This window comes from Cherax quadricarinatus, chromosome 30 (genome assembly GCF_038502225.1).
Source record: "Cherax quadricarinatus isolate ZL_2023a chromosome 30, ASM3850222v1, whole genome shotgun sequence".
NCBI classification, from domain to species: Eukaryota; Metazoa; Arthropoda; class Malacostraca; order Decapoda; family Parastacidae; genus Cherax; species Cherax quadricarinatus.
The window spans coordinates 20,472,300-20,499,498 of record NC_091321.1 but is presented as its reverse complement, the minus strand read 5'-3'; the positions used below and the strand labels follow the sequence as shown (position 1 = coordinate 20,499,498).

The following is a 27,199-nucleotide window of genomic DNA, read 5'->3' as shown; positions in this document are numbered from 1 at the left end:
GAGGTTAGGTGTGCCCAATGTCAGTATATAAAGTTATGAGGAACAGACCATCACCACCACTACCAGTCCATCACCACGATCCTAGAATTCACACCTCCATCGCCACCACCACCGTCACCGCTAGACTGTTCTTCCTGTGTATGGTGAGTAACGTATTCAACAGTTTTCCTCAAATTCTGACATTTGTTTGCCAGAAACCCTTGATGTCCATCAATGCTGCTAAAATGAGCTGGGCCCCTGGAAACATATATCAGAAAGTGCACACAAGCCTGTCTGGGGTCTGTCCTGGTAAGTATCTGTACTCTTCCTGAGTATGTAAGGTTATATGATATAATTTTTAAAGGGGTGGACCGGTAAGCCAGATGCCCAAAGGCTCCAGCTGTGAGTCATCATATTGACTAAGACCCGCGTAAGGAGACAATTGTCCTGTTTCTTGACCAACCTTACCTAACTTAACCTGATATATAAACATGTCTCAGTTGAGTCCTGAGCACCTCTGTTCGAGGGATGATATAAAGCCGATGAGGATAATACTTCCCGAAGCCAGGGTGACTGCAAGAAAACCTATACAGATTAGAAGAGTGGTTATAAAGCTGCTTAATAAACCTCAGCCCTAGCAAGTGTAACGTTATGAAAATTGGGAGAGCAAGACTCCGTATGAAATACAGTTAGAGAATGAGGCTGCAAACTTCGAAAAAAAAAAAGTCGAATGGTAAATGTGGAAAATACTGTATATATTTTCCGGAAATACGGTAATTTATAGGTAAATAGATGCCCTATATTGTATTTTTAAAAGAAGTATGTTATCGAAAAAAAAGAGACTCTCGCCATCTTGGTTTTGAATTTGGATTACAAACGTTGGTGTAATGGAAAGAAATTTTCGTGCTCTAGAGGTTAAAATTGGGTTGACACCTCTCAAATAGGAGGGAAAATTGTTGGATGTGCAGTCCTGCATAACTTGAGATATCAGGCGACTGGACAAGACAGCTCCAGGAACCTCAGATAAGCTGTCTAATTTATGTTTAATTTCTGGCCAGTAAAATTTTCATAAATGTAGGCAAAAGGGGGGGGGGGGTCCTGTACATGACACATTAATCTCCAGTCAAATTGGTGAGTGTTATGATTTTAAGATATTCTCCTGTTATGTATACGTGTTTATATATAATCATTTTTTAATTTAATATACAGTCCACAAATTTATATATTTACCAACATTCCTGGTGATGTATATTTCATTTAATTAATAGGTCCAGAGCAACTTGTGGATATGACAGTGGTAGGTATCGAAGGGGGACATTTTTTGCAACCTATGTGTCCCAAATTCCTACTTGTCTAACTGATAAATAATAATTATCTATGTTCATTTACTGTTATGTACATAATGATACATTCAGCTAAATGCAATTTTCCACATTTAATTTGCTCGTTGGTCCTTCTTGAACCGGAGGTAATTAGTGAAGTCATTAATTAGTTAATTACTTAATAATTATATGTGAAATGACAGAAGGAGGTGGATGTTAAGTTCACAAATTTACTTAATGTGTAGTGAATTATAATTATTACAATATTAATTTTGATAAGTCAAGTCTGGCTAAGTTTATATTAATTTGTATAATATTAATTTGATAAGACAATTCTGGCCAAGATTTATATCAGTGTATGTGTAATTGATATATTAATGTATAATATTAATTTTACTATGCCAAATTCTGGCAAGGATTATATTAATTTGTGTAATATTAATTTTGATAAGCCAAGTTTGGCTAAAGGTTTGTATTAATGCACATTTAAAATTATATTATAATTTCTTGCATGTGTAATTGCTAAGCTCAAGCAGCTGGGATTTATTTAAAGGTAAGTTGTACTATTTACCTTTATAAAGTGCATAATTTAGTACATAATCAGTGTTATTAAGTTGAATTTAATACATTGCATCATGGCTGAAAATGAGGAAATTAATATAGAAGACAAACATATGGAATATAGAGTAAAGAAAGCATCAATACAGGCTAGAAAAGTTCATGTAACAAAAGCATACAATTAATGTTTGGAATTAATGAATCAAGAAACTGTGAATACTGATGATTTAAAATTGTATTTAGATGCTTTATGTAATAGATATGATTCATACAAATTATATTACAACAAATATGAAGGAGATTTGTTAGTAAACTGTGTAGATGAGACTGAAGTAGATCTCATGATTAATCAGTATTATGAATTAGAGAAAAAGATTCTTTCTTGTAAAAGTCAGGCCTTGAATAAATTAAAATGTGTAAACCAGGCAGTTAATCAGTCTGCTCCAACAAATAATATGTCTTTGCCAAAACTCCCAGAATTGTGTTTGCCTGTGTTTAATCCTGGTGAAAATTGGAAGGAATTTTGGTCAATTTTTAAAGCAGCTGTGCATGACAGGAGTGACCTAGCCTGTGTAACTAAATTATTTTACCTCAAAGGACAGGTAAGAGGAGATGCTCACATACTCATACAAGCCTTTCCCAATGTAGATGACTCTTACAAGGAAGCAGTTGACTTGTTGAAAGTCACTTATGGTAATATAGAACAAAGTAGGTTGGATCTAGTGAATATCATTGTTAGTTTAAAATCTCCAGATCACACTTACAAAGGTTTAAAGCAGTTTAGAGTTAAACTGGAGAGCACTCTCAAAACTTTAAATAATAAATATAATTTGAAGGAATCAGACTGGTTACTGAGTGCCATGGTACAGAATAAATTAAGCTGTAAAACACTTGAATGGCTCTCGAACAAATATCACAAAGGTTATTTTGGTCTGGAGGAAATAAGACTAGGTCTACAAAAATTAATTGTGCAGTTGTAGACCAGCCAACAAACTCATTTTAAAGATGCAACACATAATAACTCTGAGGTATCTGTCAAGTTTCATAAAGGGAAAAATTATCCCAATGGTAATAATCAAATTTCATTTCCTAAAAAGAGTTGCATAGGTGCATATCATTAGGAGGAATCAGAAATAATGACCCTCCACAAGGTAAGAAGAATAAGAACCCTCCTAAGAGTAGCCCAGTTAATAAGAAACCAGTCAAAGAAAAGAGAGATTGTCTCTTCTGCAAGGGTACTCATTTTTCTAAGAATTGCACTGCATACAATTCATGGAATGATAAAGTTGAAAGATTGGAGGAACTTGACAGATGTATCAGGTGTTTGGGTAATCACAATGTAAACGATTGTTATGCCAAATTAAACTTCTGTTATCAATGTCACAAAGGAAGACACTATATAATCATGTGTAAAGGTCTATATGATAATGTTGATAATAATGATAATGTTGACAATCCTGACACAACAGTAACTAATGTAAAAATTGCTACTAATGTTAATAATGATGGTTTTGCTGAAGTAGCCTTACCTGTGTTACAGGTAAAAATTGATGATAAAAGGCATAAATCAAAAAATGTGACTGCATTATTGGACCAGGGATCCCAGCGTACTTTCATAAAACGTAAATGTCTTGATGGTATGAAAGTACAGATGGAAGATCCCACAACTTTAAAATTATCTGGTTTTCTCTCGGATAAAAAAGGTCTCAATTGTATGACACTGTTTATGTAACTGTCAGGTTGGGCAATGAGAAAAAACGTGTTAATGCAGTAATTGTGGATAGACTTCCAAAGAAAATATCTACAGTACCTGGAGGTTATTCCGGGGATCAACGCCCCCGCGGCCCGGTCCATGACCAGGCCTCCCGATGGATCAGGGCCTGATCAACTAGGCTGTTACTGCTGGCCGCACGCAGTCCAACGTACGAGCCACAGCCCGGCTGATCCGGCACTGAGTTTAGGTATCTGTCCAGCTCTCTCTTGAAGGCAGCCAGGGCTTAGTAGCAGTAGGGCAGTAGGGCTTAGTAAAGCTACAGAAAGACTCTCACATAATGTAAATTTAGCACCTTCTGATGTAAGTGATGATTCTGTAGGCCCAATGAATATTTTGATAGGTAGTGACTATTATGCCTCCTTTGTAAAGGGTATGGTAAAGAAATGTGGTGTCACCCTTTTGAAGACTGCAGGAGGCCATGTAATGTATGGTAGGATTCCTCGTAATAATAATTCATGACTAGAGGAAACTACAAATACCATAACTGTGTGTCTTACTCATGAAATCGTACTCCAGTATAATTCTTCCATAGAGGATGGTGTTGAGCCAGTGCATAAATTGTGGGAATTAGATAGCATTGGAATAAATGTAAATGAAGAAAGTCCGGACGATTCTTTTACTCAGGAGCAATACCTGAGAGATGTAAAATTTGAATCTGGACAATGCTGGGTGCGACTTCCGTGGAGACTGAATCATTCAGAATTGCCCACTAATTACAGAATGGTATATGGACAACTAAAGGCTCAGCTCCGCGAACTGAGTAAGACACCAGAATTGTTAACTGCCTATAATGATATAATTGCTGAGCAGTTAATTAATAAATTTATAGAAGAGGTACCTCCTGAGCAAGCCAAAATTTATGGTCACTATTTGCCACATCACGGAGTGAAGAAGGATTCTAAGACCACTCCTCTGAGAATTGTGTTTAATTGTAGTGCCAGGAGTAACAAAAATGTACCTAGTTTAAATGACTGTTTGATGACAGGTCCGTCGTTGACAGAAAAATTAGGAGATATCTTATTAAATTTCAGAGTGAAGCATTATGCCTTTACAGCTGATATAAGTAAAGCTTTCCTAAGAGTGGGTTTACAAGAGGCTGACTGGGATTGTACCCGCTTCTCATGGCCTGAGAATCCTAGTGACCCACTTAACACTCTGAAAACCCTTTGCTTTAGGAGCGTATTATTTGGTGCTACATCCAGTCCGTTCCTACTTCAAGCAACGATAAATGCACACCTTAAACGTATGGAAAGTCCATTGAGTAAGGTAATGAGCAAACGATTTTATGTGGACAATTTCCTGGGTGTGACGTCAACTGAAGAGGAACTGTTAATGACTTAGGGAGAGGCTAATAAAATAATGCAAAGTGCAAATATGCCTCTGAGGGAATGGAATAGTAATTCGTCCAAATTAAAGGACAAAATAAGTAAATATTACCCTGGAGATGAAGTGCCAAAATGTAGTAATGTATTGGGATTAACTTGGGATACTGAGAGAGATTTGTTAATGTTAAAACCTAATAATTACAGTATGCCCAATAAATTAACTAAGAGAGTCTTGCTTGCTGAAGTTTCCAAATGTTTTGATCCACTAGGTTTAGTGTCACCCCTTACTATAAGAGGGAAATTATTAATTCAGGAAGCATGGAAACTTAAATGTGCTTGGGATGAAATTCTACCTGAGGAATTTATTAACAGGTGGGATGAATTAATTGGTGTACTCCACATTTTTTGTGATGCTTCAGAATTGGCATATGGAGCAGTGGCTTACCTTCAGTGTAATAGTGTTATTTCTTTTGTTATGTCTAAGGCTAAAGTGTCTCCAATTAAATCACGTACCTTACCTCAGTTGGAATTAACAGCCATCTATGTAGGTGTCAAATTAGCTAATTATATAAGAAATAAGTTGCAGAAGATAAATATTAGCGACACTGTAATTTGGTCTGATAATGAGGTATCCTTACAATGGATTCGTAATGGAAACAGTAAAATTGTGTACGTACAAAACAGAGTCGCTGAAATTAATCAGATGCAAGAGAAGTATAATAGTTTGGGTCAGCATATGTTAACATTTAATCATATACCTGGTGAGGACAATCCAGCTGATTTCTTGTCTCGAGGTTTACCTTATGCTAAATTTGTAAATGCTGTATCATGGTTTAAAGGACCGAGCTGGTTGGTAAATAAAGCTAATTGGCCTGTACAAAAGGCGTATATTGCTCCTGTTGAAATTACTGTGACCACCACTCCAATAGTTTGTCCTTCATTAGCCATTGATATAAATAGGTATTCTTCTTTACCCCAACTAATCAATGTAACTAAGTTGGTGTTTAAATTTCTAAACAAGATGAATATTTCATTTAAGTTTTCACATCCTCTTGAATATTGGATAAAGAGGGTACAGGAGGAAATCTATGGAAATGAGATTAAATTGATGATGGAAAGAAAAATTGTGAAAGGTTCCATAATAGAGAAATTGGGGCTGTATTTAGAGAACAATGTAATTAGGTGCAGAGGTAGGTTACAAAATGCTGAATTGGGTGATTATGCTAAACACCCTATCTTACTGCCCAAAACTCATCATCTAACAAATTTGATTGTTCTAAATGCCCATAAAAATGTAATGCATGGTGGGGTACAAGATACCTTAAATTGTATTAGGGAAACTTTCTGGATTCCACAAGGACGGCAAAGTGTAAAAAGGGTGATTAAATCTTGTGTAATATGTCGCCGTGTGAATGCCAGATCCTATATGTACTCAGGTCCTCCATCATTGCCAAAGGAGCGTGTACAATTAGTGAAACCATTTGATGTAACAGGTGTAGACTATAGTGGTCCAATAATTTTAACAGGTACTTCAGATGGTGTTCCACTGAAAGTGTATGTTTGTTTGTTCACCTGTACTGCTACTAGGGCAGTTCATTTAGAAGTGGCACAGGACTTGTCTGCAGAACAGTTTATACAGCTGTTTCGAAAATTTGCAGCTAGGAGATCCTGTCCGAGGTTTAATGATTTCGGATAATGCCACAAATTTTGTAGCAGGTGCTCAACACTTGATAGAATTAAATAATAGTAACGATGTTCAATCTCTGTTAACCCAGCGAGGGTGTACCCGGAAATTTATTACTCCTAGAGCCCCTTGGCAGGGGGGACTGTACGAAAGACTGATAGGCACAGTGAAGAGGTGTCTCCGCAAAGTACTACACCTGAAGAGAATTAATTTGGAAGAATTCCGTTCAGTGATAGTGGAGGCAGAAAATCGTATAAATAATAGGCCTCTCTCGTACATGAGTGATACACCTGATGCAGATGTATTAACACCTTCTCACCTAATATGTGGAAGGAAATTGGAAGCTGCCCCTGTCTATAGAGATAATCCAGAAGAAAGTGATGAAGATTACAATGACGTGGCAGTGTTGTGTAATAAATTTAAAATGTTAAATAAAGTAATTGATCATTGGTCTAATGCGTGCCGTAAGGAATATCTTCTTACACTACGTGAACACTTTTATGGTGCGACAGAGGCAGTAAATCGACAAAACATTCAACCAGGTGATATTGTGTTGACTGATGCTGAACAACATCAAACATTGTGGCCTTTGGGCAAAGTATTGACATTGTACCCAGATGCACAAGGTGTTGTCAGGAATGTCAAACTGTTGTGTCATGGCCAGGAAAGTTTACGCACAATTAATAAATTGATTCCCTTAGAATTAGGTGTTCAATCAAACATAAATGAAAATCTGAGGGAAAGTGACATGAGTGGTATGGAAGATAACGCTGACCAAGTGATGCCGGAAAATGAAATCGTAGTAAGACCTACTAGGAGAACAGCCACTCAGGCCAGAACCGGCTGGAATCGTCTCCTAAAGAAAGGAGTAATTTGAGTCATTTAGCAATGAACTCCGGCCGGCCGCAGTGTGGAAAATACTGTATATATTTTCTGGAAATACGGTAATTTATAGGTAAATAGATGCCCTATATTGTATTTTTAAAAGAAGTATGTTATCGAAAAAAAAATGAGACTCTCGCCATCTTGGTTTTGAATTTGGATTACAAACGTTGGTGTAATGGGAAGAAATTTTCGTGCTCTAGAGGTTAAAATTGGGTTGACACCTCTCAAATAAGAGGCGAAATTGTTGGATGTGCAGTCCTGCATAACTTGAGATATCAGGCGACTGGACAGGACAGCTCCAGGAACCTCAGATAAGCTGTCTAATTTATGTTTAATTTCTGACCAGTAAAATTTTCATAAATGTAGGCAAAAGGGGGGGGGGGGTCCTGTACATGACACATTAATCTCCAGTCAAATTGGTGAGTGCTACACAGAGAAACTCCGGAGATTCGCTCACAGCAATCCTTGTGAGACTAAGAAAAGTTTTCCAGGAGTGTCAACCATTCTCAAAATATTCCAAGCATGTGTTGTACATGCAGCAGAGTTGTTACACTCCATAAATCTCGCCTTTCGATTCGGTGCCATTAATCCTTTAAATGCCAGGGACATGAAGTAGTGGGTCTCCCAGTAATACAAATATTACAGCTCAGTCAAAATGGTGAATTTCACAATGGTTGGAGATAGAAGACGTAAACAAAACTTCGAATTATGATGTGTGTGTGTCAAAGATAGGTAGGATAATTGATTGAAGTGTATACGTGGAAGATAGGTATTAATAGGGGGGATATTGACAAGGTCTTGAGGATATCTCTCCAAGAGAGAACCCGCAGTAATGGATTTAAATTAGATAAGTTTAGATTTAGAAAGGACATAGGAAAGTATTGGTTTGGAAATAGGGTAGTTGATGAGTGGAACAGTCTACCTAGTTGAGTTATTGAGGCTAGGACTTTGGGTAGTTTCAAATTTAGGTTGGATAAGCACATGAGTGGGAGGGGTTGGATTTGAGTGGGACTTGCACATCAGAGCTTATTTCTTGGGTAGCATTGAAAATTGGGTTGGTCAAATGTTTGTTAGTGGGATGAATTGTAAAGGACCTGCCTAGTATGGGCCAACAGGCCTGCTGCAGTGTTCCTCCTTTCTTATGTTCTTATTAACAGTAAATAAGTTTCAAATCGCATAGGAATAAATTAAATGCTGTATAGCCCTTGTGGTTTAGCGCTTCTTTTTGATTATAATAATAATAATAATAATAATAATAATAATAATAATAATAATAATAATAATAATAATAAATTAAATACATATTTGTTTTTTTTAGAGTTTTAAAGACGATTAATAAACACTGGGAACAAAACGGGCAAAATTCGTGACTTTTTAGATATTTAAAGTCCTGCTGAATGGAGATTTAAGGATTAAAAAAGAAAAATAGGAAGCAATGTAATCCTGTTCTCTGTCTCAAATATTTTTTATTCCAATTTGCTACCATTTTTTTTTTTTGAGAGAGAGGGAGGGGGTCACATATTACAGTATTGATGTGGTCTGGTACCACATTTCCTTTGTGATTAACCAGTTTTCTGCATTTTTGTAATTCTTCCACATTTCTGCTTCAGGTGTGACGTCACGTCGCTGCCGGGGCCGCTGCTATGGACAACCTCACTTACATCATACGTCCGGCACCATTCATGTGAGACCATCCAAAGTTATCGTACACTTGCTACTAATATTGTAAGAAGAGCTATTCTACAAGCATAGACTTCAAACGCTCATTGTAGGTATCCCCACGCTCGGAGTGGGGATACGTACGTACACTTACTAGTTATCTTCATATCGTTGTAGGTATCCCCATTCACTATTCGTATCCCCGCACTCGTGGTATCCTCACACTCACTTATGTTATCTTACAGGGTATTCCCACACTCACCGTAGGTATCCTCACGCTCACTCAGTTCTTTCCACATTAATACGAACAGTCCGTGAACAAGTCTTATTTGTTCTGGACATAGTTGGGAAACTAATGAACTAGATACGTTAGTATTCAGCCCAGCTTCACACTCTTCTGTGACATTGCACATTGCATATTTTTTTTAATTTCACAGCAGTTTTTTTGCAATTTCCAGCCAATATTCTGCGACATTCATCGTGTTTACATTCCTGCACATATTAATTAAATCAGATCCAGCGTTTATGTTTAAATTTTTATTAAGCAGCTAACTCATTTATTTCATTAACACGAACACATATTGTGAGAAATTATCTGCATGAAGTTTACAGGGTATTACCTGAATTATTACATGCAAGTAATTTGGGTGAGGTAAGTGGGATTTAGTCACAGTAGGTCGCAGGACTGTCACTCCCTGGATGTTCACTCCTTCACCACACTGACAAAAAAGCTTGACCTGACATTAAATTAACAATTACAATATTAAACAACCAATAATAGTAAATTCTAAAATAGTGTGAACTGTATGAAAATTAAATGAAACGATCTCCAGAAAGGATTATGGGAACACTAATATTCACAGACAGGGTAAGAATTTTTTAATTGACACCAGGCACATGTGTACCAAAAGTTAGATAATTAAGAATTTGTATTACCACTTACCATTTATATTGTCGGACCACCCCACAACGCCTACCTAACAAATAGAATCCTACTGGCCAGCGAGAAATCTAAATTAAAGGACTAATGGCATACATACTGGATGTGTTGCATGGCGACGCCTCATTATTTCCACTATCACCACTTAATTTTGGAGGCCCCGCAAATTCTTTGTTCCTATTCTTCAACAAGCGACATTCCAGTACTTATTAATTATAGTTTGAGGCCGATCCGTTCAATTATGGCGTCGATGATGCCAGATTACTAGACGATTTCACCACAACTAGTCCAAATAAAATAAATAAATAAATAAATTCACTATGGCATCTTCCTCCCCCTGTATCACTCCGCGGCCGCTGCACACCCTCATTCACACAAGATTTCTTGAAGGGTCAAATCAGTGTCACATTTTAGTACGCAATTATATTGTATTATTCATATTTACACATGTTGAATTTAGAAAAATTATAAAAAAAATTCCACACACATTATGAATTCATAAACATTATTAATTTACTGCGGAAGCTCTAAACCTGATGAGGTGAGAGCCCCTGGGGGATGAGAAGCTATAAGGTATGATCCAAGAAAGTTCAGTTCCTTGGATCACGAGCCCCTCACTAACATCAAGGAACCTCCCTTGAGCAGACATAAATATTACGTTCAAAATGCGTACACAATCATATACATACATTAAAAAAATTATAAGCACATAAAAATATGGCTGTATTAATAAGCACATTATAAAATGCATACGTGAAAAAGTCACTTACCTTAGCAGTGATGCTGTACGTACCCATGGTACCATTCATCCAGCCAGCTGTTGTACCTACCATACCATGGTACCATTCACCCAGCCAGCCGGAAAATAATTAAAGCTGGCCATGCATATGTAGGCTTTCCTAATTTCTCCTCTTTATGATGGCAGATTGTCCACCAGAAAGACATTAACGTCGCCAAACTCCGGACTTAACAGCACCTCTGGCAGTTTTGAGGGACGTAAACAACACAAGTCTCCCTCTCTACGAATCACTTCCCCTCAAGGAAGGTTCCTTGATGTTGGTGAGGGGCTCTTGATTTAGGGAATTGGATCTGTGCTCCAGTTCCCCGAATTAAGCCTGAATGCCTTCCACATCCCCCCTAGGTGCTGTATAATCCTCCGGGTTTAGCGCTTCCCCCTTGATTATAATAATAATAATACTAATACGAATTACTTACACTTAAAAATGGCCGCATTTTGCGTATTTATCAACAAATTCTTCTTCTGTAAGAGGGCCCGTGTGACGAGTAACAGCACTGCAACTTTGTAACATGTATGTTACACGCTTAATACAGTTATCACACAGAATGGCTGGAGAAAGAGAACAGTGTGTGTCTCCCCGGTAACATGGTGGACACAGCTGATCCTTCTTTTACACTACTACCCTTGGAAAATGGTATGGCGATACAGTTAAGATGTGGAAAAAGACATTTATGTACAGTTCAGGACATTTATTATAATGAGGAAACGTCACTCGTGGCGAAACGTTTCCTCTAATAAATGTCATGAACTGTACATGTGTCTTTTCACACTACTCTTTGAGTAGGGGCGGCGTCAAGGGTGAAGTCTGGGAGGGAGGGGGATTGAAGCCTCCTACAAAATTCCATCAGCCCTTCAGATAAAAATAATAATAACGCTTCTTCAAGACCAGGCCCTTAGCCCCCTCTCCCTCTTGCAACCAGACTGTTATTCTCGTGTTTTTAGATCCGCCCTTGACTCTGCACTACCACCCCTTCCTCACAACCATCATTACCATTACTCTATACACTACTTCTGTACCACCACTAATTTGTACTGACGTACCACAGGTCGGGCGAGGGAGTGATGACAGACAGTCGCTACGAGGTTAAGATGCTAGGCTGGAACACCCCTCAAGATTACTTAGACTACGTGCACCCCTACTGGACCACTTTCCACGCTCCCAACCCCTTCCTCCACTACATGCTTGGCGTATTCTACATCTTTTTCATGGTGGCGGCGCTACTGGGCAACGGTGTAGTTATCTGGGTCTTTACAAGGTCAGTTAGAAGCTTCCGTATTGTGTTTATTACTGCTGAGATAATCTCGTTGTCATTAGAATATTCTTGATGGTACATACAATATTGCTGATGCCAAAATGAAGACTGTTGACATCAGGTTGAGAAATAAGAAAAATCTGATGTTCTCATCTCTTTTTTTTTATGTTGTTCTCCTTACCTACTAGTAGCACATGACTACACTTTCAAATGCTGTAATTCCTCGATAGGCCTAGTTGTTAGTTGTTTTTCGGCAGGTATAATCTCAAATATATCTAGTACAGTGCACCAATCATCCATATATTCCATATTATGTCTCATTCTATACCGTTAAGAGGCGCAGTTCAATTTGCAGTGTGACATTTCTTTGTCCATTTGCATCCCTGTTGTCTGGTGCAGTGCCAAAAGCCTTCGCACTCCCTCCAACATGTTTGTCGTCAACCTGGCCATCCTCGACTTCATCATGATGCTCAAGACGCCGGTGTTCATCATCAACTCCTTCAACGAGGGTCCCATTTGGGGCAAGATTGGGTGCGACACCTTCGCGCTAATGGGAGCCTACTCCGGTATCGGCGGAGCCATGACCAACGCTGCCATAGCCTTTGACAGATACAAGTACGTTGCAGCGAGGGTCATGTAGCTAGGCGCTTCGTACAACACATTGAACAACAATGATTTTTTTGTATTTGTTGAATGTGTTTAGTTTGTATGTTGAGTTGCTGGTTGTATATGCGACCGGAGGTCTAAGTTTATAGCCATTCCGTTAGAGTAGTACTGACTATAATATGCTTGGTTTACTCAGTTATGTCGTCATTTTGCCTGTTATACAAATTTTGTTGTGGTTTTTATACCTCTCATGTTAGGCATTCATTTTTCAAGTATCGATTGTCAGGGTCATTAAAGCATCAACCCACTTTTTTCCTAGCAGGCATTGTCTCGTCTTTCCTTTTAATATATATATATATGTATATATATATATATATATATATATATATATATATATATATATATATATATATATATATATATATATATATATATATATATATATATATATATATATATATATATATATATATATATATATATATATATATATATATATATATCTATATATATTATTTTATTATTATCACACTGGCCGATTCCCACCAAGTCAGGGTGGCCCGAAAAAGAAAAACTTTCACCATCATTCACTCCATCACTGTCTTGCCAGAAGGGTGCTTTACACTACAGTTTTTAAACTGCAACATTAACACCCCTCCTTCAGAGTGCAGGCACTGTACTTCCCATCTCCAGGACTCAAGTCCGGCCTGCCGGTTTCCCTGAACCCCTTCATAAATGTTACTTTGCTCACACTCCAACAGCACGTCAAGTATTAAAAACCATTCGTCTCCATTCACTCCTATCAAACACGCTCACGCACGCCTGCTGGAAGTCCAAGCCCCTCGCACACAAAACCTCCTTTACCCCCTCCCTCCAACCTTTCCTAAGCCGACCCCTACCCCGCCTTCCTTCCACTACAGACTGATACACTCTTGAAGTCATTCTGTTTCGCTCCATTCTCTCTACATTTCTGAACCACCTCAACAACCCTTCCTCAGCCCTCTGGACAACAGTTTTGGTAATCCCGCACCTCCTCCTAACTTCCAAACTACGAATTCTCTGCATTATATTCACACCACACATTGCCCTCAGACATGACATCTCCACTGCCTCCAGCCTTCTCCTCGCTGCAACATTCATCACCCATGCTTCACACCCATATAAGAGTGTTGGTAAAACTATACTCTCATACATTCCCCTCTTTGCCTCCAAGGACAAAGTTCTTTGTCTTCACAGACTCCTAAGTGCACCACTCACCCTTTTCCCCTCATCAATTCTATGATTCACCTCATCTTTCATAGACCCATCCGCTGACACGTCCACTCCCAAATATCTGAATACATTCACCTCCTCCATACTCTCTCCCTCCAATCTGATATCCAATCTTTCATCACCTAATATTTTTGTTATCCTCATAACCTTACTCTTTCCTGTATTCACTTTTAATTTTCTTCTTTTGCACACCCTACCAAATTCATCCACCAATCTCTGCAACTTCTCTTCAGAATCTCCCAAGAGCACAGTGTCATCAGCAAAGAGCAACTGTGACAACTCCCACTTTATGTGTGATTCTTTATCTTTTAACTCCATGTCGTGCCGAATAGGCAGAATTTGCGATCTTGGCTTAAATAGCGACGCTCATCTTGCCATATAGGACAAACGAAAATTTGTGTATGCAATAATTTCGCAAAAATCATTCTAAACGTAACGAAAAAAATATATTTCATTGTATTTGTTTCGTATTAAATTACTGTAAAAGTATTTAAAATATATTTGGTAGGATTAGGCTAAAATAAATTGATCTTGTTATAAGGTTAGGTAAGTTTTCTAAGAATCTTTTGGTGCAAAATTTAAATTTTTTTACATTAACATTAATGAAAAATATATATCTTTAAACGCATAAGAGAAATTTTTAGAAAGGACTTAATTTTAAATGAGTTATTGCTAATTGACCAGTTTTACCTATTAGGCACGACATATATATATATATATATATATATATATATATATATATATATATATATATATATATATATATATATATATATATATATATATATATATATATATATAATATAGATAGATAGATAGATAGATATACTTATAATAACTAATTACTCTGATGCATCACTCAGGACCATCGCCAGGCCGTTCGAAGCCAGAATGTCGAAGACTGTGGCCTTGTTGATGGTGCTGTGCATCTGGGCATACGCCTCTCCTTGGGCTCTCCTGCCTCTCTTTAATGTCTGGGGAAGGTTTGTTCCAGGTCAGTGAGAGAGATTATTATTATTGGGAGCGCTACATCCGTAGAGATTATACAGCGCCTCAGGGAGGGGGGTTGGAAGGCATTCAGGCTTAATTCAGGGATCAAGAGTCCCTCACCAGCATCAAGGAGCCTCTCATGAGGGAGAGAAATATTTTATTCGAGTTCTAAATGTCATCAGATCATAACCAGTCTCTCCTGCACTCTCCCAATCCCCCCCCACAGAGGGCTTCCTCACCACCTGTAGCTTCGACTACTTGACGGAAACCTCCAGCACCCGCGCCTTCGTGGGCTGTATCTTCGTGTTCTCTTACGTCATCCCCGGCTGTATCATCGTCTACTTCTACAGTCAGATCTTTAGCCACGTCAAGGCTCACGAGAAGGCCATGAGAGAGCAGGTTTGTACACTGGAATACGTTACATTATTTCATGGTACGCCAGAGTACTTCCTGGTACACTAGAGTACTTGATGACACCTTGAGTACTTCATGGTACGCTAGAGTACCTCAGGCTATGCTAGAGTACTTCAGGGTACGCTAAAGTACTTCATGACACTAGAGTACATACTTGGTGGTATACTACTGTTATTATTGCTGGTATACAGCATAACAAGTCAAGAATACGTTAATCCCTAATCAGAGATTAACGTGTATATATATATATATATATATATATATATATATATATATATATATATATATATATATATATATATATATATATACATATATATATATAGAGTGAGGAAGAGCCAGTTGTGAGTGTGGGGGAAGTTCGTGAGGCAGTAGGTAAAATGAAAGGGGGTAAGGCAGCCGGGATTGATGGGATAAAGATAGAAATGTTAAAAGCAGGTGGGGATATAGTTTTGGAGTGGTTGGTGCATTATTTAATAAATGTATGGAAGAGGGTAAGGTACCTAGGGATTGGCAGAGAGCATGCATAGTTCCTTTGTATAAAGGCAAAGGGGATAAAAGAGAGTGCAAAAATTATAGGGGGATAAGTCTGCTGAGTATACCTGGTAAAGTGTATAGTAGAGTTATTATTGAAAGAATTAAGAGTAAGACGGAGAATAGGATAGCAGATGAACAAGGAGGCTTTAGGAAAGGTAGGGGGTGTGTGGACCAGGTGTTTACAGTGAAACATATAAGTGAACAGTATTTAGATAAGGCTAAAGAGGTCTTTGTGGCATTTATGGATTTGGAAAAGGCGTATGACAGGGTGGATAGGGGGGCAATGTGGCAGATGTTGCAAGTGTATGGTGTAGGAGGTAGGTTACTGAAAGCAGTGAAGAGTTTTTACAAGGATAGTGAGGCTCAAGTTAGAGAATGTAGGAAAGAGGGAAATTATTTCCCAGTAAAAGTAGGCCTTAGACAAGGATGTGTGATGTCACCGTGGTTGTTTAATATATTTATAGATGGGGCTGTAAGAGAAGTAAATGCGAGGGTCTTGGCAAGAGGCGTGGAGTTAAAAGATAAAGAATCACACACAAAGTGGGAGTTGTCACAGCTGCTCTTTGCTGATGACACTGTGCTCTTGGGAGATTCTGAAGAGAAGTTGCAGAGATTGGTGGATGAATTTGGTAGGGTGTGCAAAAGAAGAAAATTAAAGGTGAATACAGGAAAGAGTAAGGTTATGAGGATAACAAAAATATTAGGTGATGAAAGATTGAATATCAGATTGGAGGGAGAGAGTATGGAGGAGGTGAATGTATTCAGATATTTGGGAGTGGACGTGTCAGCGGATGGGTCTATGAAAAATGAGGTGAATCATAGAATTGATGAGGGGAAAAGAGTGAGTGGTGCACTTAGGAGTCTGTGGAGACAAAGAACTGTGTCCTTGGAGGCAAAGAGGGGAATGTATGAGAGTATAGTTTTACCAACGCTCTTATATGGGTGTGAAGCATGGGTGATGAATGTTGCAGCGAGGAGAAGGCTGGAGGCAGTGGAGATGTCATGTCTGAGTGCAATGTGTGGTGTGAATATAATGCAGAGAATTCGTAGTTTGGAAGTTAGGAGGAGGTGCGGGATTACCAAAACTGTTGTCCAGAGGGCTGAGGAAGGATTGTTGAGGTGGTTCGGACATGTAGAGAGAATGGAGCGAAACAGAATGACTTCAAGAGTGTATCAGTCTGTAGTGGAAGGAAGGCGGGGTAGGGGTCGGCCTAGGGAAGGTTGGAGAGAGGGGGTAAAGGAGGTTTTGTGTGCGAGGGGCTTGGACTTCCAGCAGGCATGCGTGAGCGTGTTTGATAGGAGTGAATGGAGACAAATGGTTTTTAATACTTGACGTGCTGTTGGAGTGTGAGCAAAGTAACATTTATGAAGGGGTTCAGGGAAACCGGCAGGCCGAACTTGAGTCCTAGAGATGGGAAGTACAGTGCCTGCACTCTGAAGGAGGGGTGTTAATGTTGCAGTTTAAAAACTGTAGTGTAAAGCACCCTTCTGGCAAGACAGTGATGGAGTGAATGATGGTGAAAGTTTATCTTTTTCGGGCCACCCTGCCTTGGTGGGAATCGGCCAGTGTGATAATAAAATAATAATAATAATATATATATATATATATATATATATATATATATATATAGAGAGAGAGAGAGAGAGAGAGAGAGAGAGAGAGAGAGAGAGAGAGAGAGAGAGAGAGAGAGAGAGAGAGAGAGAGAGAGAGAGAGAGAGAGAGAGAGAGAGAGAGGGAGAGAGAGAGAGAGAGAGAGAGAGAGAGAGAGAGAGAGAGAGAGAGAGAGAGAGAGAGAGAGAGAGAGAATCTTCCAAGTGTATATATACACTGCTGTTATCAGTGCATACACACCAAGATATATTAATCAAACTAAAGCGGTGTATGGACACGTCACTCTGCGTCACATACATACCTTGGTTACCTCTGACCCAGAAGTTACAATCTTAACACATCCCGTGAGCATCAAGACAATTCTGAGGCGCTGACCAGGGAAGTGGAAATTATCGAACTTAAGTTAAAAGACTCTTACAGGAACCAGGAGAGACAGGAGGAGCTTAAAGCTATTAGTGAAGTTGAAAGAAATTCAAAATATTTCTTTTCATATGCCAAAAACAAGGCAAATACCACATCTAGTATCGGGCCCTTACTCAGACAGGATGGGACTTACACAGATGACAACAAGGAAATGAGTGAAATATTGAAATCCCAGTACGACTCTGTGTTTAGTGAACCACTAATCGGTCTGAGGATCGACGACCCAAATGATTTCTTCATGAATGAGCCTCAAAACTTCATAAATGTATGCCAGATTTCCGACATTACCCTAACTCCGATAGATTTCGAAAAAGCCATTGACAACATGCCCATGCACTCAGCCCCGAGCCCCGACTCGTGGAACTCTGTTTTCATTAAGAACTGCAAGAAACCCCTCTCGCGTGCCCTAAGTACACTATGGAGGAGGAGCTTGGACATGGGTGAAATTCCACAGTCACTTAAAACAACGGATATAGCCCCACTCCATAAAGGTGGCAGCAAAGCATTAGCTAAGAACTATAGACCAATAGCTCTGACGTCCCACATCATAAAAATCTTTGAAAGAGTGCTAAGAAGCAGGATTGCAAATCACCTGGATTCCCAAAATCTCCACAATCCAGGGCAACATGGGTTCAGGGCAGGTCGCTCCTGCCTCTCACAACTACTGGATCACCATGATATGGCCTTGGATGCACTGGAAGAAAATCAGAATGCAGATGTAATATACACAGACTTTGCAAAAGCATTTGACAAATGCGATCATGGTGTAATAGTCCATAAAATACGTGCTAAAGGAATAACTGGGAAAGTGGGGAGATGGGTCTTCAACTTCCTAACAAATCGAACACAAAGAGTCGTGGTCAACAGAGTTAAATCGGAGGCTGCCATAGTGAAGAGCTCTGTTCCACAAGGCACAGTACTCGCCCCCATCTTATTCCTTATCCTCATATCAGACATAGACAGAGATATACATCACAGCACCGTATCATCCTTTGCGGATGATACTAGGATCTGCATGAGGCTGTCATCTGCTGAGGACGCGGTTAACCTCCAAGAAGATATAAACAAAGTTTTCCAGTGGGCAACGGTAAACAATATGATGTTCAATGATGACAAATTCCAACTACTCCGTTATGGAAAACTGGAGGAGATAATAACTAGAACAGAGTATACTACAGACTCTGACCATACAATAGAGCGGAAAAATAATGTAAGGGACCTGGGAGTAGTAATGTCTGAGGATCTCACTTTCAAGGATCACAACAGTGCCACGATCGCACGTGCAAAGAAAATGATAGGATGGATAATGAGAACGTTCAAAACGAGAGATGCCAAGCCAATGATGATCCTTTTCAAATAACTTGTTCTCTCTAGGCTGGAATACTGCTGTACATTAACATTTCCATTCAAAGCAGGTGAAATCGCAGATCTAGAGAGTGTACAGAGATCCTTTACTGCACGTATAAGTTCTGTCAAGCACCTTAACTACTGGGAACGCTTGGAAGCACTTGACTTGTACTCGTTGGAACGCAGGAAGAAGAGATATATCATAATCTACACTTGGAAAATCTTAGAAGGAATGGTCCCAAATCTGCACACAGAAATCACTCCCTACGAAAGTAAAAGACTGGGCAGGCGATGCAAAATGCCCCCAATAAAAAGTAGGGGCGCCATTGGTACACTAAGGGAAAACACCATAAGTGTCCGGGGCCCAAGACTGTTCAACAGCCTCCCATCAAGCATTAGGGGAATTGCCAATAAACCCCTGGCTGCCTTCAAGAGAGAGCTGGACAGATACCTAAAGTCAGTGCCGGATCAGCCGGGCTGTGGCTCGTACGTTGGACTGCGTGCGGCCAGCAGTAACAGCCTGGTTGATCAGGCCCTGATCCATCGGGAGGCCTGGTCATGGACCGGGCCGCGGGGGCGTTGATCCCCGGAATAACCTCCAGGTAAGGCGGGGGAAATCGTTTTTCTCAGCGCTAGGCGCTTACCCTCTCTTAATAAAAACTATGATGAGACCTTCACTAATTTAAGCGGTGGCGTCACGATCTTCCGAGGTAATGATTGGCTGGGGTAGGAGTGACGTCACGGTGTCCTGAGGTAATGATTGGCTGTGGTAGGAGTGACGTCACGATGTTCTGAGGTATTGGCTGGGGTAGGAGTGACGTCACGGTGTCCTGAGGTAATGATTGTCGTGGGATTGACGTCACGGTGTCCTGAGATAATGATTGGCTGGGGTAGGAGTGACGTCACGGTGTCCTGAGGTAATGACTGGCTGTGGCAGGAGTGACGTCACGATGTTCTGAGGCAATGATTGGTTATGATATAATAATAATACTGAACACAATGTTGACTCAAACATATGAGCGTAATGTTTGGTTATGGTAAGAGTGACATCACGGTGTTCTGCGGTAATGATTGGCTGTGGTAGGAGTGACATCACAGTGTTCTGCAGTAATGATTGGTTGTGGTAGGAGTGACGTCACGGTGTTATGGGGTAATGATTAGTTATGACAGCAGTGACATCACGGTGTTTTGAGGCAATGATTGGCTGATAGTGACGTCATGGTGTTCCGATGTAATGATTAACTGTGATAAGTGACGTTACAGTGTTCTGATTATTATAATCATGGGGGAGCGCTAAACTTGTAGGATTACACAGCGCACGTGGGGGGGATGGAAGGCATTCAGGTTCAATTCAGGGCACTGGAGCACAGACCCAATTCCCTAGATCAAGAGCCCCTCACCAGCGTCAAGGAACCTCCCTTGAGGGGTCACGGTGTTCTGAGGTAATGATTAGCCGTGACAGAAATAACGCCATTGTGTTCTGAGGTAGTGATTGGTTGTGGCAGGAGTGGTGCCACGGTGCTCTTGGGAGGGATAACTGAACTAAACTGGAAATTCGCTATGGTGTCCATCGGTGTTTGTTGGTCATGCAAGACTGAGTTTGTTGCAGCATGAACTTACACGACGTAATAATTCATGACAGACTGAGAACACAACGATAAATACGGAAGTGTAATTAACGCATCAAAAATGTATTTAATCAAGGATTTCAAATATGATGAAATCGGCTAAATTACCCAGTTACGAATAAGTGAAATTACAGGATGGGCTGAATTTTATATGAAAAACGTGTAAAGAAAAAAGTCTGCCATTTTGGGTACAATGTTTTCTGTAGTTATGTGTACTAGCAAAGGTCTCAATGTTCATTATTTCAGCTTCTTTTATCGTAAAAAATAAAAATAAACGAATATGTTTACTCTGTATACGATGAAGCAGCTGTGTGTACATGGAGACCCAGTCAATGTTGCATTTAGAGAAGCGGATTTCCGCACGTTTAGTAAATCACATATAAATGGACATATCCTTAACAGGGTAAGTTGCAACATAAGCACCTTCCTGGTACTGAAACCAGGATACTTGTGATGGCGATCGGTATTTACATATGGGAAATCTAGATTTTCAACATTAGGGTGCTCACAGGCCTACCGTGTTACAATGGTAGTCACGGAACACAGGTTTACACCCTCCAAGAGGTTACAGTGATACAGCTACGGTACACAAACTTCCTTCTCCACAGGCCAAGAAGATGAACGTGGAGAGCCTGCGAGGCGTGGGAAGCAAAGAGGAACAAGAAAGGTCAGTAGAGATACGCATCGCTAAGGTGTGTATGGGCCTTTTCTTCATGTTCGTCGTCTCCTGGACACCCTACGCTGTCGTCGCCCTTATTGGAGCCTTCGGCGACAGGTAAGTGGCTAAGGGGGAGACAGGTGAGGGTGAGGGAGAAGCAGGGGTAGGAAGTACTGAGGGAGAAGCAGGGGTAGGAGATACTGAGGGAGAGGTGGTCCTGGAGGACAAGTGAGGTGGGGAGATAGCCTAATAACACTAATAATAATAATAATAATAATAATAATAATAATAATAATAATAATTATACGTTCACTTACAGGTCCAAGTTAACACCTCTCATCTCTATGCTTCCGGCTCTCAACTGCAAGTTTGTTGCTTGCATTGACCCCTGGGTGTACGCCATCAACCATCCCAGATACAGGTACGTACGCCATACGTACAGGTTACGTACAGCTAGCTACAGGTTTGTACCTCCAAGTGGAGGGATGAGCACCCAAGTACATGTCTATATTTCCTGTTGTAGAATCTTTTTGTAATTTCAACCAAAACGTGTGATACATAGTTCCCACTAAAACGTGAGATACATAACTCCTACTAAAACGTGATACGTAACTCTCACTAAAACGTGTGATACATAGCTCCCACTAAAACGTGATATATAATAGCTCCCACTAAAACGTGATACATAGCTCCCACTAAAACGTGATATATAATAGCTCCCACTAAAACGTGATACATAGCTCCCACTAAAACGTGATACATAGCTCCCACTAAAACGTGTGATACATAGTTCCCACTAAAACGTGATACATAGTTCCCACTAAAACGCTTGATACATAGTTCCCACTAAAACGTGATACATAGCTCCCACTAAAACGTGATACATAGTTCCCACTAAAACGTGATACATAGCTCCCGCTAAAACGTGATACATAACTCCCATTAAAACGTGAGATACATAACTCCCACTAAAATGTGTGATACATAGTTCCCAATAAAACGTGATACATAGTTCCCACTAAAACGCTTGATACATAGTTCCCACTAAAACGTGATACATAGCTCCCGCTAAAACGTGATACATAGCTCCCACTAAAACGTGATACATAATAGCTCCCACTAAAACGTGATACATAATAGCTCCCACTAAAACGTGATACATAGCTCCCGCTAAAACGTGATACATAGCTCCCACTAAAACGTGATACATAATAGCTCCCACTAAAACGTGATACATAGCTCCCACTAAAACGTGATACATAGTTCCCACTAAAACGTGATACATAGCTCCCACTAAAACGTGATACATAATAGCTCCCACTAAAACGTGATACATAATAGCTCCCACTAAAACGTGATACATAACTCCCACTAAAATGTGATACATAGCTCCCACTAAAACGTGATACATAGCTCCCACTAAAACGTGATACATAGCTCCCACTAAAACGTGATACATAATAGCTCCCACTAAAACGTGATACATAACTCCCACTAAAATGTGATACATAGTTCCCACTAAAACGTGATACATAGTTCCCACTAAAACGCTTGATACATAGTTCCCACTAAAACGTGATACATAGTTCCCACTAAAACGTGATACATAGCTCCCACTAAAGCGTGATACATAGTTCCCACTAAAACGCTTGATACATAGTTCCCACTAAAACGTGATACATAGCTCCCACTAAAACGTGATACATAGCTCCCACTAAAACGTGATACATAGCTCCCACTAAAACGTGATACATAGTTCCCACTAAAACGCTTGATACATAGTTCCCACTAAAACGTGATACATAGTTCCCACTAAAACGTGATACATAGCTCCCACTAAAACGTGATACATAGTTCCCACTAAAACGCTTGATACATAGTTCCCACTAAAACGTGATACATAGCTCCCACTAAAACGTGATACATAGTTCCCACTAAAACGCTTGATACATAGCTCCCACTAAAACGTGATACATAGTTCCCACTAAAACGCTTGATACATAGCTCCCACTAAAACGTGATACATAGTTCCCACTAAAACGCTTGATACATAGCTCCCACTAAAACATGATACATAGCTCCCACTAAAACGTGATACATAGCTCCCACTAAAACGTGATACATAGCTCCCACTAAAACGTGATACATAGCTCCCACTAAAACGTGATACATAGTTCCCACTAAAACGCTTGATACATAGTTCCCACTAAAACGTGATACATAGCTCCCACTAAAACGTGATACATAGTTCCCACTAAAACGCTTGATACATAGCTCCCACTAAAACGTGATACATAGTTCCCACTAAAACGCTTGATACATAGCTCCCACTAAAACGTGATACATAGCTCCCACTAAAACGTGATACATAGCTCCCACTAAAACGTGATACATAGTTCCCACTAAAACGCTTGATACATAGTTCCCACTAAAACGTGATACATAGTTCCCACTAAAACGTGATACATAGCTCCCACTAAAACGTGATACATAGTTCCCACTAAAACGCTTGATACATAGTTCCCACTAAAACGTGATACATAGCTCCCACTAAAACGTGATACATAGCTCCCACTAAAACGTGATACATAGTTCCCACTAAAACGCTTGATACATAGTTCCCACTAAAACGTGATACATAGTTCCCACTAAAACGTGATACATAGTTCCCACTAAAACGTGATACATAGCTCCCACTAAAACGTGATACATAGTTCCCACTAAAACGTGATACATAGTTCCCACTAAAACGCTTGATACATAGTTCCCACTAAAACGTGATACATAGCTCCCACTAAAACGTGATACATAGTTCCCACTAAAACGCTTGATACATAGTTCCCACTAAAACGTGATACATAGTTCCCACTAAAACGTGATACATAGCTCCCACTAAAACGTGATACATAGTTCCCACTAAAACGTGATACATAGCTCCAGTTTTCTGAATCTTTATTTCGTTGTTTTTAATGTTAGTATTATCTTTGTTATTATTATCTTTATCATCCACTTACTTATATTTTATATTTGATGTTCAGCCTAAGAAAATCTTCCTCACTTCATTATCACCATTAATACATTTATGGGGAAGCGCTAAACACGTGAGGTTTATATAGTGGAAGAGGAAATGAGAATTGGAGGCAGTCATGTTTGATCCAAGGAAGTTCAGGGTAGTTTTAATTCCCTGGATCAAGAGCCTTTCACCTCTTCAAGGTTCACCTTCTATTACAATTCACAGGCGTGTCCTGTTCTACAGTGCTGTATTCAGTTTGCATTTCAAATGCATTTGTTTTTTGTATGAAGCTTCTCTCAACATGAACCGTATAACCAAAATCGTGCCAAAGTCTAAAGGGTAAACCCTATAAAAATCTTTTTACATTGGGTAATTGTATTTATAAATGATAATTGTAATTACAGTTGTCACTGGCTGGTGACTCAAGTCTCTTACTTACCATACGTCAATGAAGAATGTCTTGACGTTGGTGAGTGTAGCGTCGAATCTTTTATATGAGGTTATTTTATTAAAGTTGTCTTGTCAACACAAGTTGGTCTTCCTCAGGCTGGAACTACAGAAGCGTATGCCTTGGTTCTGCATCCACGAAGAGAAGCCACAGGACTCAATATCAATGTCCACCACCGACACCTTGGCCAAGACCTAGACCAGGAGGCAACCTGCAACGGACATCCAGCACCATACCAAGGACGATGCAACATCACCAAACAAACGCCAACAGAGGACCCCAGCTCTATAGGATCAAGAAAACACGAAGAGACTTACCCAAACCCCAACAAACCAAAACTTCGACTCCACAAACCAAACTAAGACTTCGGCTCCACAAATCCACTGACACCCAGATCTCTTGTCCAAATTAAGATCGATTTGATCGTGCCAAAAATATATATGTTAGCAGGTCCTGCGGTGTGCAATAGTCTCAGAGAGTCTTATCATGCAAAGATAGTTTCAAAAGGAAGAATTCATTGGTAGAGTAGCGTCCAGTCATCCCGTCATGTTGATAGCAGCCTTCAAACGCACTAGGACTGAAAGACATTCCTAAATGAGGCAAGGGGAACCCTTATGCTCTTAAAATGGAACATAAAATGGAGGTAGCAGGAGTTTCGATTGCTGTCCTGTTTAGAAGCTGTGCTAGGATTGGTTCTATGTTTAGTAAGCCATACCCCTCCCAGCACTCTCCTAGCCTGGCACCGCTGCTCTGTCTGCTCATCCACTAAAAGACTCCTAGCATGTTCTCAGAACCTCTCCCTTCAACCCTTGAAATAAATTCCCAGCAAATCAAAAAATATTTTTAGTATTTTCCCCTGACTTTAGAATTACTTATAATGTTACCTCTATTCTATTTAACAGCGCCTTCCTGAGCTTATACGTATTATGAATTATACATTTAACAACGGTGGAAGGTGGACCAAAGACATGACGTGGGGATGTAGGTAAAAAGCAGGTTGTATCCTGTAATGTAGTATTGTCTACCGTAATTTTAAAGTACAAATAAAAACATAAATGTATACACTTTGGGCACCTTAATTGAAGACTTTTCGGGACCTTGATTAAATCAGATTCGATGTATATGCAGTAATCAAGGTCCAAACAAGGATAAGTTTCAATTAAGGTATCCAGAGTATATTATTATTATTATTATTATTATCAAAAAAGAAGCGCTAAACCACAAGGGCCATGTCCAGAGTATAAGCATTGTATTCTTTTCCCTCCAAGTCATCGACACTTACTGCCTTCATACTACCAGTAATTTAAAGTGTGGGAATCACCATTTCTTCAGAGAAACGTCGTAGAAATTGCGTCCTGTTGGAGAGATTATTCCCAAGATGACACACGTGTAATTCCTATGTTCCAAGCAGCATTTGAGCGTGTATAATTTCCACAACAGGACAATTTCTACGACATGCACTCAAGAAATGACAGGAAGCAGAGTTGCGAAATTCTGTATATTTTAGGCAAATACACAGGATAGACCTTGGAACTCAGCAACCGCAACTTTTCTTATATCTTCTTTTATTCCAATGTAATAGTCACATACAAGGCTAGTATCTACGAAAGCTCAGAAAGACTAGGATTCACCGACAGAGCTTAAGAGAGTAAAAAGAGACTTCAGGCTGATAGGTAATTGAACACTAGCATGCGAGGGTGGAGGAACTGTAGGAGATAGGAACATTAAAGCGAGTCACTAGGAGGAAAATTCTGTAGCTGAGAGATGGCCAAAAGTGTGTGGGTGTTGCAACAATCATAGGAGTGTGTGGAGGCGGTGCAACAATCATAGGAGTGTGTGGAGGCGGTGCAACAATCATAGGAGCGTGTGGAGGCGGTGCAACAATCACAGGAGCGTGTCAAAGTATTGCAACAATCATACGTGCTTGTGGAGGTCGGGCAACACAATCACCACTATACTGAAATGATGCAGTACAATCACCAGCGTCTGAGGATGACGCAACAATGACCACCACGTGACGGCCTTGCGTCACAGGTCCTGCATCACAACAACGAACGTTCATTCGGGTAGGAT

The 27,199-nt window shown here is 39.8% G+C and overlaps 1 protein-coding gene across 1 annotated transcript; it reads left to right on the top strand.

Annotated features, from left to right (window-relative positions):
- On the top strand, positions 1-27,199 carry LOC128692744 (opsin, ultraviolet-sensitive-like). Its single transcript, XM_070089986.1, has 9 exons — positions 1-143; positions 9,138-9,211; positions 11,972-12,181; positions 12,578-12,793; positions 14,920-15,050; positions 15,273-15,445; positions 21,616-21,782; positions 21,985-22,086; positions 25,225-27,199. Exons 2-9 carry the CDS (start codon positions 9,171-9,173, stop codon positions 25,322-25,324), a joined length of 1,140 nt encoding a protein of 379 aa, XP_069946087.1. The 5' UTR covers positions 1-143; positions 9,138-9,170; the 3' UTR covers positions 25,325-27,199.

What these genes read in the sequence shown, in the direction of transcription:
- LOC128692744 (XM_070089986.1), top strand. Translation starts at nt 9,171, where the DNA reads ATGGACAACCTCACTTACATCATACGTCCGGCACCATTCAT. An exon ending in ATACGTCCGGCACCATTCAT is followed by an intron (nt 9,212 to 11,971) that starts GTGAGACCATCC and finishes GACGTACCACAG; the next exon opens with GTCGGGCGAGGGAGTGATGA. An exon ending in CTGGGGAAGGTTTGTTCCAG is followed by an intron (nt 15,051 to 15,272) that starts GTCAGTGAGAGA and finishes CCCCCCCCACAG; the next exon opens with AGGGCTTCCTCACCACCTGT.